General features: G+C 41.5%; 1 protein-coding gene across 1 annotated transcript in view; it reads left to right on the plus strand.

Moving 5' to 3' along the window:
• Positions 1-1,146: 1,146 nt before the first annotated feature.
• The window catches only part of LOC112264162 (ALK tyrosine kinase receptor), a 140,053-nt gene continuing 125,613 nt past the window's right edge, over positions 1,147-15,586 (plus strand). The window contains exon 1 of the mRNA XM_042331106.1: positions 1,147-1,823. Coding sequence (XP_042187040.1) covers positions 1,418-1,823 — 406 coding nt within the window. The 5' untranslated portion in view covers positions 1,147-1,417. The remainder of the gene's footprint in view (positions 1,824-15,586) is intronic.

The following is a 15,586-nucleotide window of genomic DNA, read 5'->3' on the forward strand; positions in this document are numbered from 1 at the left end:
ACCCCCACACCATTGCACCTCCTCCTCCATGCTTCATGGTGGGATCCACACATGCAGAGATCATCCGTTCACCTACTCTGCATCTCACAAAGACAAGGCTGTTGGAACCAAACATGTAAAAATTGGACTCATCAGATCAAAGGACAAATGTCCACCTGTCTATTGTCCATTGCTCATGTTTCTTGCCCCAAGCAAGTCTCTTCTTACTGGTGTACTTTAGTAATGGTTTCTTTGCAGCAATTCAAACATGATTCACACAGTCTCCTCTGAACAGTTGAGGTTAAGATGTATATTTTACTTTTATTTGGGCTGCAATTTCTGAGGCTGGTAACTCTAATGAACTTATTCTCTGCAGCAGAGGTAGTTTATGAAGCTGGTTGAGAGAATGCCAAGAGTGTGCAAAGCTGTCTTCAAAGCAAAGGGTGGCTACTTTTATGAATCTCAAATAGAAAATAATACTTTTTGGTTTCTAAATGATTCCATATGTTTCATTTCATAGTTTTGATGTCTTCACTATTATTCTACAATGTAGAAAATAGTAAAAAATTAAGAAAAACCTGGAATCAATAGGTGTGTCAACCTCTGACTGGAACTGGTCACTAAATTAAATTAAGAATTGACAATCATTCTGTCAAAAGACAATCAATGTTAAGATAGTTTTTTTGTTACGTTATTAAAACATTAAGATTTCAATTGATTAACTTATGATTCATCTGTATTTTAAACATTAAACAACAGTGATGTCACTAAAAGGTTAAATTATGTACAATGCATGGGAAACAAGAGTTAACCATATACGTCAATTTAAGTACCTACAGTAAGTGTGTGTGTCTGTGTGTGTGTGTTGTGCGTGCATGTGCACATTTGTAATTGAGTGTTTACTGAGTAGCCACATCCACAGCTACTGTACTTCCTCATGTTGATCCAATAGAGAGGGGAGAGGCCACATGTGTCATGGGTAAATATGACAGGAAACGCACATGGTTATGGTGGATGATTGGACAGAGAGAGGGGAGGAAGGAGAGAGAGAGAGAGAGAGAGAGAAAGAGGGAGGGATAAATCATTGGTTAGTAGCCCGGAGCCAAATTGAAATAAGCCGCAATTTGCTTAATAAAATTATGGACCACGTTGAACTACACAAAGGCAGGCGGTGGCTGGCTGGGGAGAGCATTCACTTCAGGATCTCCTCTGCCCCTAACTTGCACACAGGAGCTAGCAGTGGTGTGTGAAGTGTGCACACATCCATTTTGACTCTGACACACACACACCTGCACACTCCATTTCAGCCACCTCTCGCACTGAGGTGCAGGGTGTCATCTACGCACGCCACCTGTCAGCTTTAGAAAGAGTCTCCACCAAAAGCTTGTCCACCCATAACCCGGCGGAAAATACCCAGGGGTGGGAACTGAAAAGGGGCATGCACCACCAGGCTAAGGAAGAGGGGGACCCTCCAAAATTGCAAGGGGAGGAGGAGGGGGACTCGAACCCCACAGGCTCTTCGGGAACCCAGTCTGCCCCCTCTCCCGAGACCACTATGGAGGGGGAAACTCAGCTGGAGGAAGAGGGGACCCCTGTTCTGACCCCCTACCCCAACAGTAGGCAGGGGGGGTCCTGTCGCCCGGGGTGTCTACTAGTGGCCCTGATCTTGATGCTCATCTTTCTCCTCGGCAGCTGGGCGGTGGTCCACCTCACCCTGGGATCCCGCGGAACCACGCCCTTCAGGATTCAGGCCAGTTATGACCGGCCGATCGAGCAGGACGCCACCATCGACCCAGGTTTCACCACTACCATCGAACCGGGCTTCACCACCAACTGCACAGTGGGTAAGTGAACATCTAAGCTAGTAATTGCTGTGTTGTGTGTCTGCACGCTACTGATTGTGCTGTGGAGTGGGTAGAAGTTGAGGCTAAAGACTGATCCAAGATCAAATATTTGGGTTCTACTAATAGTTCCTTATAGAGAAGGTTTGGATTCGGAGTTGTCTAACCTGGTCCTGGATATTTGGTTATATGGGCACTGTCTACCTCAAGTGGGTGCTGTACATCCACATCTATGTAGATAACATAGCTGATTCGCTCTAAAAATTATCATCTGCTGTCCCCCCTACTTTATTTAAATCAAACAAAATGTTATTGGTCACATGTGCTCAATACAACAAGTGTAGACTCTACAGTGAAATGTTACTTATGAACCCATTCCCAAAATTGCAGATTTAAAAAGTTAGACACATATTTATAAACAAAAAAAATGAAACAATAACACAATCAAAACAATACATACATGTTAATTAAAAGCTTACCAAAATGCCTGTCTTTGAAGGCATGTGAAGTATACATGTCATTATTCTGTAGCCTTGAATCGAGTGTCAAAGGTTCCTTGCTCACATCTTTACACTTCCTTTTTGTTCAATTTACTGTGTTCCAAGCACAATGCTCTCAGTGATGTGTTGAAAATCACTAAATAAAATAACTGAATAAATAGCTTAAATGTAATATTTATGTATTATGAATGTTACATTTTATTATTTCATCTTATTATCATTATTTCCTATTATTTGTCTTTGGATTGAAAAACTTAGTTAAATTAGCTACTACTGTATTTGCTTCTGGGGAACACAGTGAACTTTGGAAACAGTTGCTTTCATAGCTAAAGTTTTGATGACACAGCAATGGGTGTTTGAAAAGCCTTGCAAATGTTTTATACTGGAGATTTTAACGGCTGCCGTTCTGGATGCTAACCCAATTACTGTATGTTGTGGAATTAAATGCACGGATGGCGTGCTACAGGGGATAGTTTCGCTCTATTTGAACCTTGAGAGGTCCTTAAATTAGGTTAATCCTGCTGATTCAATTTCCTCAAAGCTGGATGCAGAAAAGTAGGGACCCTTGCTTTGAGGTTTCGAGGAAGTGTACATTATTATAGAAATGTGGTATAAGATGTGGATTTCAAAAGAGTAAGTTGAGTTATGGTTTTCCACTTTGGGTTATTAGAACAGGCAAATCACTGTTACAGCAGCTATTGTGTGTCAGTAAAAGCAGAGAAACAGAGTGTGGACAAATACTTGATGGGATGTCCGCACTAAATTGATATTCGCAAGTGACCAAGCGTCACCATGGAGCTCGACTGTTTAGGCACAGACTTTACACAAAAGTCAATTGAGAGAATGTCCTAAACTCTTAAGTTAACTATGTTTTTCAGAAATCTGTTCAGTGAGTCACTAGATAGAAGCTGCAAACAAAGTAGTCTGCAAGTACTAAACTTTAAGAACCATTGCACATCAAAGTGCAGACAACTTATATTCTAACAAGCAGTGGCAGAAAAGTTTAGGAGGTAGTCGCAACCTTCAGTTTGATACACAGTTTCCCCTTTAAACAGTTCTACTGCATCGCTCTGAGTCTTAACACCGACAAGAAGAGATAAACGTTTACTGTGGAGGACTACGTATATCTAGCCAAGAAACCATGGTCCTAGAAACGTGTAAATCCAAATCCCTTTCAACTCTAGGTTTTTACAAATGTTCGAACACCCCAAACATTTTATCGAACTGTACTTTGTGTCATCTTTTTGGAAAAGGATGAATGTCTCCCTTAAAAGGCCATTATTGTACTCCATGTCTTCTGTTTGAAGCGAAAGGAAGGTACATTTAAATCTACCAGCCTTTATTGAAAGGGAACCATATCACTCTATGGAGAGGCTGAGACTGATTGTTCAAGCAGAATATTTCAGTGTTTTTAGTCCAGAAAATAAATATATTTCTTTGACTCTGAAGTCTTAAGGCTCCAATTTTCTGATTCAATTTGAGGTGCTTTAATATTATTATTTTTTAAATCAGAGCAGTTCAATAATTCTGTCAGTAAATCTACTGATTTATAATGTTTGAAGTGATATTATTTCTGGCAGCTGTCTAATTGAGCCCAAAACTCACAGATGTTATCAAATGAAATGCACCGGACTGATCAATTGAGTTATCATGATTGAGTTATCAGAGACGCAAACATATTGAATGCTCACACACATCGATGCAAGCAAATGTATTTTGGCTGTATTACTTCCTCATTTTCCACATGCAGCACTTTACATTTAATGCAAAAATCTATTTGATGATCCCAACACACACACACACACACACATACACACACACACACACACACACACACACACAAAAGCAGACACCCGCTCCACACATAAAACTCATCCCTACTATTTGCGTAACAGTGCCTCTCAGACCTCCAACAACAGAACAGAACAGATTGCTGTTGCTCATGCAAATCCAAGAATTAGACAAGACTCTAATTGTTCTCCTGTTGGGTAGCTCACAACGTCCCCATTCTGGGGCCAACAACACACGCACACTCTGTTCTTTCCTAAAACAGCACCTGGGTACATTTCAACAGTACACCCATCCACCTCCGCATGTCTCTCCAAGCTAAACCTTAATCCGTCGCACCAGCTCTCCACAACAGCTATCAGCTGATCAACAATGGAGGAGAACGGTGTGCAGTGTACTGCTCGTCCCTCGAGCACCTGCTGCTAGGCCTGGCTCGAATTACATGCCTCTGCTGTGTGTTTGATAAGGCCCACTCTCAAACTCAAATCTCTTATGGGGTTTGCTTGTTTGCCTTATTTGTTCCAGTCTCTGCTTCCGTAATGAGTTAATTGCGACTATTAATGATCGGTATTGTGAAGATTTGGGGGGGGCAGGGGGACTAAGGCTGATAGGAGCTTGCGGTTTACGTCAATGTTTTAATTCTGTCCCTGGGGTTTTGTCAAGTATACTCCCTCTCCGGCGCATGAGGTTGTCAGGCTGCTCATTATTACGCACATCCAAGCCTCATCAGACTCACCTGGACTCAATCACCTGCCTGATTACCTTCCCTATATATGTCACTCCCTTTGGTTCTTTCCCGAGGCGTTAATGACTCTGTTTGTTTTTAATGTCTGTACACTACTCGTGTTTCTTGTTTTGTCCATGTTAGTTTATTTACCAAATTATTCATGCCCTGTATATGCTTCCCAAATCCCAGCATATGCGTTTTGTAGTACGTTGGGGTTAAGAGTTGCACACCAGAACTTGTATTTGTGTCTCATTCTCGGTGTGTAGGCCATGATAAATACAATATTTGATCAACAGAATTTATGTAAATTGAACATGTAGTTTACGGCAGTCTTTTGAATTTGTGACCGTGCCTCAGATCAAATGTTGCAATTTGAGAGAACCCGCAAATGCTAAGATCTACAGATAGTTCTTAAATCTGACACGCTCCTTCCTTTTGTGGCATCTTCCCTGCAAAAGCGATTACTGAAGCCGTGGCTTGGTGAGATATTCGTCAGCTAACAGCCACACAGGCTAAATTAATCAAGCAATGTGTCCTTAAGCTTTTTTCATCCTGCAACGCTAATGAACTCCTCTGCCAAGGGGCCAAAAAGTGATTCCCATGCATTACCCAAAAGCAACTTGAGTGCTGACGCATCTATCGCTTAGGCTCATTGTTCCCTTTGACAAGTCGAAATGTCTCCGGCATATCACCGGTGACATGTCTGTATTTCGCACCGGCTGTTGTATTGGCATACAGATGAGCTTGTTATTCAGGAGAATCGCAGCCGTCCTCACTCTCCCAGTTTGTCTCACACAAAGCAAAAAGGAGTGTTAGCAAAAGAAAGGACTGGCAGATGAGTTCATTAACAGATCGTGTCAATAATAAATGTGTTTCAGTTTGTGTCTGTCTGTGCCATAGTAAAGCACAGGGGCATATGACAATAACCCTTGCTTATGAACACTGGATCATCACTTGTCATACCATATGTTAAGTCCTGTTTTACACTCCTGTTTATGCACTTCTAGTTTGTTTCGCTTTGCAGATATTTCTATTACTTACACATTGTCACCAATGGATAAGTACACCAGATAAGGAAACAGCAAGTCCCTTCAGGGGACTTGAACCTCTAACCTCCTCTAACCCTGGCCCATTTCCCTAACCATTACAACATGCTGCTGCAGGGCTCTAATGGGGCGTTACTGCAAGTATATACTCAGTGATTTGCTACACAGTGGCGGGAGGGTTTCACCTTACCCATCAATCACTTCTATTCTGGGGAGCCAGGGAAGTGAAATGAGTTAGGAGACTGGTGGTGGAGTGGATAGAGTGTCGGGTATAGGGATGGACGGATGGAAGGGCAGGTTGTGGTAGAAGGGTAAGAGGCTGGACACATTGTTGGAGAACTGTAGACTCATATTCATTGAAGCATAGTGTAGTAACTACTTCAGAACAAAAATATTTCTCACATAAGGTATGTGCACCATGATATGTACTCTTGTACTGTTATGTGCAATTGTTATGCTGGTTGCCTGTGAGAACTACCAAGTTCTAAATTGGATAGCAACAATGAGCTCCAATAGACTGTTACTGCACATACCACATATTTCTATCAGTTACATTTTCTGCATAATTTCCAATCCCCCATATATGTTTTTGAAAATATATGCAGTACCAGTCAGAAGTTTGGACACACCTACTCATTCCAGGGTTTACATTTAAATGTAGAAAATAGTAAACATATATAAAAACCCTTCAATTAGTAGGTGTGTCCAAACTTTTGATTGGTACTGTATATTATTTTAAATATATATATTTTTTAGAAATACAGTAATCATTTTTTTTTATTTACAATGACACCAATAAGATGACGTTGGCGGTTCTAGTGTTAAGCTCTATCAATTATCAGTTTTTTTCACAATGCTAGCATCTTGGTGAATTGATCTGGAATCAAAGTCAACGGTCTATTGTACAACAACAAAAACATGGCACATGAATTACCTAAGAATGATGGACACAGAATAGGTATTTATCCTCTTGCAGAGATCGAGTACAGAAATAAGATGCGTCCCAAATGGTACACTATTCCCTACATAGTGCACTGCTTTTGACCAGAGGCCAAAACGCTCTGGTCAAATGTAGTGCACTATATAGGGAATAGGGTGCCATATGGGAAACAAACATAGACGAGAATGAGACAAAATAAATGAGTGATAGGAACGGAATTGAAAGACCCAATTGCAATCTAATAAGGATGATTGGCGATGGTTGGCGTAATTGAAATTTTATTGTCTCTCATGCCAATCGGCCTAGTAAATGTTAGGCCCAATGGCCAGCTAGTGAAACACTCATGTATCAATAAATGCATTGTGTTTGTAGATATGGCCTCAGCCAAGTGGAATGAATATAGTGATCAAGGGACCTGAAAAAAATCCCAATACATGACATGGGTATTGGTGAATGGAAGTAGTAAGAGGCAAACACAATGTAGCACACAGAAACAATTCCAGTGTGTGTGTGTGTGTGTGTGTGTGTTTGTGTGTGTGCTCCTGCAAATGTAACATATGTACATTTATGCATGTTAAAGCGTTTTGTGCTTTTTTTAGAATTAAGATATATCTCCCCCCACTGAATTTTTTTTTTTTTACTTACAAAACACTTTAATAGCATGAATTAGTGATGTTTTGCTTTTAATCTCACTTATCCTCAACTTGCTAAAATATCCACCCTCTGTCTATATCTTGCGGCTCTCAGCCTCATCTCCTCTTCTATCCCTCTGATCTCCACCCTTAGGCCCTTCCAAAAACAACTTGTGAGAAATGTCCCTCTCTTTACTAATACAAACCATATCCGTATTACAAACCCACCTTCTCAGATGCAATCATAGCTGCGGGTCTTATTTGATGATATTGAGGAAGTCTTCAATTGCCCTGGGCTAGTTGGGCGAAATGTTCATACAGCGACGGATGCCAAATACAGCCGACATCTGGATCAGCCTAGTCTCCTGTGAGAGTAGAACATAGATTTTGAATGGAGATTGCAATCATTGATGTTGATTGAATGACCTCAACGTTTTGTTTTGCTGTTTTCTTGAAGTGGTAGAACTTGGCCTACACTTAAGTGATCTGAACTTCTGAGGTGTCGTTAAAACCTATATGATAACATGGTGATAACATACATGATGTTCATTAGTGTGATTACAGTGTCGGCACATATATTTGTAAAAAAAAAAAACGACTTTCCTGTATGTCTTCTGGCTTTGCAACAGAAAACAACTAATAATTACATGTCACATGCACTTAAAATATACACAAAGAGGTCACATTAAGTGGCTTGTTCATAATAGTATTTCAGTTCATAATACAGAATTCAAGTGTGGTGTTAATTTGATAACTTTGCTTTGGTGAATGACTATAAACCCTGCAAATCAGTAGACTAGATAGTAGCTCCACCCCCAAATGCCACCATACTTTAAAATCACTCCACGTGTGATGCTGGGAGCATCGCTAGCTCCTCTGTGACCCAACAGAGAAAACAGCTGTACATCAAGGACAGGGGACCACCAATGTATCGAAGCTGACTCAGTGTAGCACATGGCTTTACAAAAAGACACACTCCCACCACTCTGTGGTGCTTTGATGTACCTTGCCACTCTATACATGTTGGTAGCTTCATTTTGTTGTTGTTGCTATACCCTCACTCTCACAGAAGGCTAGGCGTGTCTACGTTAGTAGTGAGTCTCACCTCGAAGGCTTCAAAGAAGGTGAGAAAAGAAAGTAAAGATGTCTCTTTGCACTGTGTCTGCAAGACACTTAGTATGTCTCTTTCAAATGTATTTCTGGCCAAGGCATCCATCTGACATGTGACGTATGTAATGAATAGGATATATGGAGGACAAAAGTCAACAAGGTAAACCAAAAAATGGGTACAATCAAAATGTGCAGGGACATGTCAATTTAAAGATAAATATTTTATCCTTTTGATTGAAAATGCACCATTGCATATTACATCATTCTTACTATTATTTTCTCTTACTTAAATGAAGTTGTTTATTGGGCAAAATACTTCAGATACTTAAGATTGCTAGCAGTTCATTATTGTACTAATTAATTCCATTGTAATCTTTTTATTTGACATATAACTAAGTAAACAGTCATCATTTCAATCCATGAACATAATTTCTGAGACACACTGTACACAAAAGTTTGTCAAAATGAAACGAAGATGCTTCTTTCCATTTATTTTCCATTTTGTCACATTGGTCTCCACACTCGCAATGCACCCGGCATAGATCCCCCTTCTCCTCCTAATGAGTGGCTTCCTCTGACAGAGATGGATCGTGATTGGGCTCTACTCTGACCAATAGAGCGTGGCTCTGGGCAGTTAATTGAATTCTTGAGCGAATGCCTCCTGTCCTGTCCACTGTCCAGAGGGAGCGTCAGGGGCATCCATCTTAGGATTCCGCCGACTGTAAATCTCCATGAATATCTCCCCATTCTGCCACCAGAGATTTGTGTGAGTGAAGTGCTCACCCTTGTGTGACCCCTGAGAAGCCACCAGATTCTCCTGGGTGAGAGTGGAGAGCCCAGTATGAAAACAAAGCAGTCGTGTAGTGGTAGTGCTTAATTTAACTGTCCTGATTTAGTAGGTATTTGCTAGTCTTTATAGGGAAACATTGTGGTACAAATGTGTACTTTCTGGTACATTCAACACAATTGGTAACTACCGGGTATCAAATGGAGAGTCCACTATTGAAACAAGGCAGTGGTGTGTTGGTAATCAGAGCCATAATATAGACTACAGTATATGTGGCTCTGGTTGTAGTTCTCAGTTTTATTGTCCTGTTTCAGCAGGTGTTTGCCTACTGTTTACAGGGAAATGTTGTGGTACGAATGGGTGCAGTACCAGATAATAGGAGACTTTAAATGAAACCGTAACCATTGTCCATATTGGCAATAAGAGTTGTGGGATAATGGGTTTAAATCAGGGAAATAGATAACTTGGATGGGATCGGAAAGAATAAGAAAATTATTCAAATCGTTTAGAGATATATGAAGGCAAACAATATATTACATAGGGAAATGTATATGGAATTACAACCGCACAAGAAAATAAATGGTCCAGTTCTGTTCGTAATATACAAGCAACTCTGGAGTACTTCTACTCATTGACTCAGGCAAATTTTTAAAGGTAATTTAATGACAAACACAATTAGGGAAGTCCAAGGCATTATTATTGGTGTAATGTTGTTTGTATAATCAGCAGGGATAGTAAGGAAGATAACGAAGGTACCTTATTAGAGGCTTGTTAAAGAACAAACGTCATCCCCAGAGTACAAGCTAGACTTGATGGAGTTGTGTACAGAAAACTTTTCAATAGATTCTCCAGATGTCGGCCCCGACAATAATTGTGATTAGAGGTGACTCACCCTCTCATGCCAAATTAGAAAAACAGAAATGCTCATTCACATCTGCCATAGACTTGTTGTTGTACCTTAGTTTATGGCGTATGCTTCAATAGACTAACTTACTCAGTCATTATTCAAAACACTGTCAAATTCTTAACCCAGCCACAGTGAAAGTTGAATTCAAATGAGATCTCGGAACTTCTTTTTTTTACGTGATCTTGCAATCAAAATATTTCCCCCAGACGTACTTACCGGCCTGATCTCAATCTGTCTCTTTTAATTTGTCATACTGAGCATGTCACATGTAAATATTTTGGCAAATGTGGGTTGGTGGGCTGTTCTGTATGTTGGTGGTGCATCCATACTGACTTAGAGGCTGTCCTAATATGGACACCTTATACCCATATTGGTATCATCAGTGTATTATTCCAAGTTGTTTAGAGTAGGTTCAAATGACCATGATGTTAATAATATATTACATTTATCTTAATAGGGCACCAGTAAGGTCCAAGCCAACATGCCTGACTAACATTCTTGACACAATATGATAGTAATAGAGTTTAATATTGTTGTTCATTACTTAGCTGTTGGTTATTTTGGCACTTTTCAAAGAGCAAAAACTGCTCCCCACTGACACTAACTTCATCAAACCTATCAAAGAAAAATTCTTATCATCATTCTTCTTGACAGCTTGATGATGGCTACAGAAATCATAAGGGGGAGAAAGAAGCTCTAGGCTACTAGTATTCCATCATTTCTTGTCTCGCAGTTTATTTTCACAGTGCATCATCACTTTAACAGAGCCAGACAATCAGCATTTCATAACAGAGCCGAGCTATCACCATTCCTTATCGGCACACATATTTTCCCCTTGTGGCTTCTGTATAATATACCAGTATGAAATAAGAAATCAAATGGCAGGACCGAAACAGTGGCTTCCTGATTCTGGGCGGTGATACGGGAAATGTCATTATAAGGTGAAACTTGTTTGTGACCTGTGAAATCTTTCTAGACCTTGAGACGGTATGAGAAAGAGTGATTCATATCCTGTTTTCATATTGTACGGTGGCCCTAGGGGGCAAACCAGCCTTAATATTGTTAGAGTATTTATATTAAAGTTGTATTGTCACGTGCACAAGTACAGTGAAATGCTTTTTATTTGCCAGCTCTTTCCCAATAATGCAGTAAACAATACCAGTAGTAAAAATATGATACTATAAAATAAAGTAGAGTAAAACAAAAACACAGGGAATAGAAATAAGAAGAACAGAAGGAAGTAAGTTATATAAAGGGTCAGTTCCAGAGTCAGTACCATTACCATATTTACAATGTGAAGGGATACTGAAATGGTAGAGGTAGATATGTATAGAGGTAAGGAGACTAGGCATCAGGATACACTATATATATAAAAAAAGTATGTGGACACCCCTTCAAATTAGTGGATTCTGCTATTTCATCCACACACGTTGCTGACAGATATATAAAATTGAGCACACTGCCATCCAATCTCCATAGACAAACATTGGCAGTAGAATGGCCTCACTGAAGAACTCAGTGACATAGAATGCCACCTCTCCAAGAAGTCAGTTTGTCAAATTTCTGCCCTGCTAGATCTGCCCGGATAAACGGTTAATGTGAAGTGGAAACGTCTAGGAGCAACAAAGGCTCAGCTGTGAAGTGGTAGGCCACACAAGCTCACAGAACAGGCCCACTGAGTGCTGAAGCACGTAGCGCATAACAATCGTCTGTCCTCAGTTACAACACTCAGCACAACAACAGTTCAACGGAAGCTTCATGAAATTCGGTTTCCATGGCTGAGTATCCTCGTGCAAGCCTAAGATCACCATGCGCAATGCCAAGTGTTGGCTGGAGTGGTGTAAAACTTGCTGACATTGGACTCTAGAGCAGTGGAAACACGTTCTCTGGAGTGATGAGTCACGCTTCACCATCTGACAGTCCGACGGACGAATCTTGGTTTGGCGGATACCAGGAGAACGCTACCTGCCCCAATGCATAGTGCCAACTGTAATGTTTGGTGGAGGAGGACTAATAGTCTGGGGCCGTTTTTATGGTTTGGGCTGGACCCCTAAGTTCCACTGAATGGAAATGTAAACGCTTCAACATACAATGACAAGCTAGATGATTGTGTGCTCCCAACTTTGTGGCAATTGTTTGGGCAAGTCCCTTTCCTGTTTCAGCATGACAATGCCCGTGTGCACAAAGCGAGGTTAGTACATGAATAGTTTGTCGAGATCAATGTGGAGGAGCTTGAATAGCCTTCACAGAGCCCTGACCTCAACCCTATTGAACACATTTGGGATGATTTAGAGCGCAGACTGCGAGCCAGGACTATTCGCCTGACCTCACTAATGCTCTTGTGGCTGAATGGAAACAAGTCCCCTCAGCAATGTTCCAACATCTAGTGGAAAGCCTTCGCAGAAGAGTGGAAGCTGTTATAGCAGCAAATGGGGGACCAACTCCATATTAATACCCATGATTTTGGAATGAGATGTTCGATGAGTGTCCACATACTTTTGTTAATATTAGTTAGTTAATATTAGTATGGGCATTTTCAGCCCTTTCCTAGGTAGTTTATTAGAGATATACATGATATGGAAAAGGTATGAGAGAGCCAAGCCTATGAACCCATAGGCCTAGTTCTCTCATCCATTCCAGGCTTTTGGGAGTGAAGGTGGACAATGTCCCCAAATGCTCTGGTAGCTTTCATAGCTGGGATAAGTTCTTTCCTCTTCTTGCACATAGCTTTAAAATAGTCCTCGTTTAAGATAATGTATGTTCCTCTCAAGTTCTTGGCTCTTTCCAGAACAGGTACCCTGTCCTTGAACCTCAGCAACTTGACCACCATCGACCTGGGACTGTCACCTGGGCCGGTAGTGGGTTTTCCAGTCCTGTGAACGCGCTCCACCTCAATCTTCCTGTGGTTCATCTTCAGTTCCTCCGAGATCATTTCCCTGACTTTGTCCTAAGACTCTGTCCAGGTCTCATGTGGAGATTCTGCAATTCCATCCACAATATGGAGTGGGACAATATTCCACAGACCACAATCAACAGCCTGATCAATTCTATATGAAGGAGAGGTGTGGCACTGCAAATGGTGATCACACCAGATACTGACTAGTTTTCTGATCTACCTTTTTTTTAAGGTATCTGTGAGCATCTGTATTTCCAGTCATGTGAAGTCCATAAATTACTGCCAAATGTATGTACACTGCTCAAAAAAATAAAGGGAACACTTAAACAACACAATGAAATCACACTTCTGTGAAATCAAACTGTCCACTTAGGAAGCAACACTGATTGACAATACATTTCACATGCTGTTGTGCAAATGGAATAGACAACAGGTGGAAATTATAGGCAATTAGCAAGACACCCCCAATAAAGGAGTGGTTCTGCAGGTGGTGACACAGACCACTTCTCAGTTCCTATGCTTCCTGGCTGATGTTTTGGTCACTTTTGAATGCTGGGGGTGCTTTCACTCTAGTGGTAGCATGAGACGGAGTCTACAACCCACACAAGTGGCTCAGGTATTGCAGCTCATCCAGGATGGCACATCAATGCGAGCTGTGGCAAGAAGGTTTGCTGTGTCTGTCAGCATAGTGTCCAGAGCATGGAGGCGCTACCAGGAGACAGGCCAGTACGTCAGGAGACGTGGAGGAGGCCGTAGGAGGGCAACAACCCAGCAACAGGACCGCTACCTCCGCCTTTGTGCAAGGAGGAGCAGGAGAGAGCACTGCCAGAGCCCTGCAAAATGACCTCTAGCAGGCCACAAATGTGCATGTGTTTGCTCAAACGGTCAGAAACAGACTCCATGAGGGTGGTATGAGGGCCCGACGTCCACAGGTGGGGGTTGTGCTTACAGCCCAACACTGTGCAGGACGTTTGGCATTTGCCAGAGAACACCAAGATTGGCAAATTCGACACTGGCGCCCTGTGCTCTTCACAGATGAAAGCAGGTTCACACTGAGCACATGTGACAGACGTGACAGAGTCTGGAGACGCCGTAGAGAACGTTCTGTTGCCTGCAACATCCTCCAGCATGACCGGTTTGGCGGTGGGTCAGCCATGTGCTCGCCAGAGGTAGCCTGACTGCCATTAGGTACCGAGATGAGATCCTCAGACCCCTTGTGAGACCATATGCTGTTGTGGTTGGCCCTGGGTTCCTCCTAATGCAAGACAATGCTAGACCTCATGTGGCTGGAGTGTGTCAGCAGTTCCTACAAGAGGAAGGCATTGATGCAATGGACTGGCCCGTCCGTTCCCCAGACCTGAATCCAATTGAGCACATCTGGGACATCATGTCTCGCTCCATCCACCAACGCCACGTTGCACCACAGACTGTCCAGAAGTTGGCGGATGCTTTAGTCCAGGTCTCGGAGGAAATCCCTCAGGAGACCATCCGCCGCCTCATCAGGAGCATGCCCAGGCGTTGTAGGGAGGTCATACAGGCACGTGGAGGCCACACACAACTGAGCCTCATTTTGACTTGTTTTAAGGACATTACATCAAAGTTGGATCAGCCTGTAGTGTGGTTTTCCACGTTAATTTTGAGTGTGACTCCAAATCCAGACCTCCATGGGTTGATACATTTGATTTCCATTGATAATTTTTGTGTGATTTTGTTGTCAGCACATTCAACTATGTAAAGAAAAAAGTATTTAATAAGAATATTTCATTCATTCAGATCTAGGATGTGTTATTTTTGTGTTCCCTTTATTTTTTTGAGCAGTGTATTTTAATTGGCTGATTTCCTTATGTAACATCGTTGAAATTGTTGCGTGTTGCGTTTATATTTTTGTTTAGATCCCTCCCAGTTTCACAACATGGTAGCATATCATATGTATATAAAGTACATGTGTGTGTATATGTTTACAATGTATACTTTTTGTTGTAAATGGTAGGGGAGAGTGGGGTCAGTTGAGCCACCCTTATTTCTAGGAAACCCAAAATCAACAATTTGAACAAATATTTAGGAAGAGGTCATAATTTCATTAAGTCTGTGATTGAAGAAACCACAGAAAAAGTGGTAAGCAAGTTAGGTCCAAATAATGGATTTTCACCAAGTCAAATGAATGTATTGTGTTTGACTCAAACACAGAGGTTTCATGATGCTTATATCTAAACCAAGGTAGATCTTTTTAAGATTGTACTTAAGTTGGGGTCTCAAAAAGCTTCGATATGTGGTTGTAAACCTAGCATGAAAGTGAATCCTTGTAGCTGTGTGGTAATAGTAAAAATGTTTGCCTTGGGGTAAGTTGAACCAATGGCCATGGGGAATGGGAAAGGAAAGGGGATACCTAGTCAGTTGCACAAGTGAATGCATTCAACAGAAATTTGTCTTCCG

This window comes from Oncorhynchus tshawytscha, linkage group LG12 (genome assembly GCF_018296145.1).
Source record: "Oncorhynchus tshawytscha isolate Ot180627B linkage group LG12, Otsh_v2.0, whole genome shotgun sequence".
Classification (NCBI taxonomy): domain Eukaryota; kingdom Metazoa; phylum Chordata; class Actinopteri; order Salmoniformes; family Salmonidae; genus Oncorhynchus; species Oncorhynchus tshawytscha.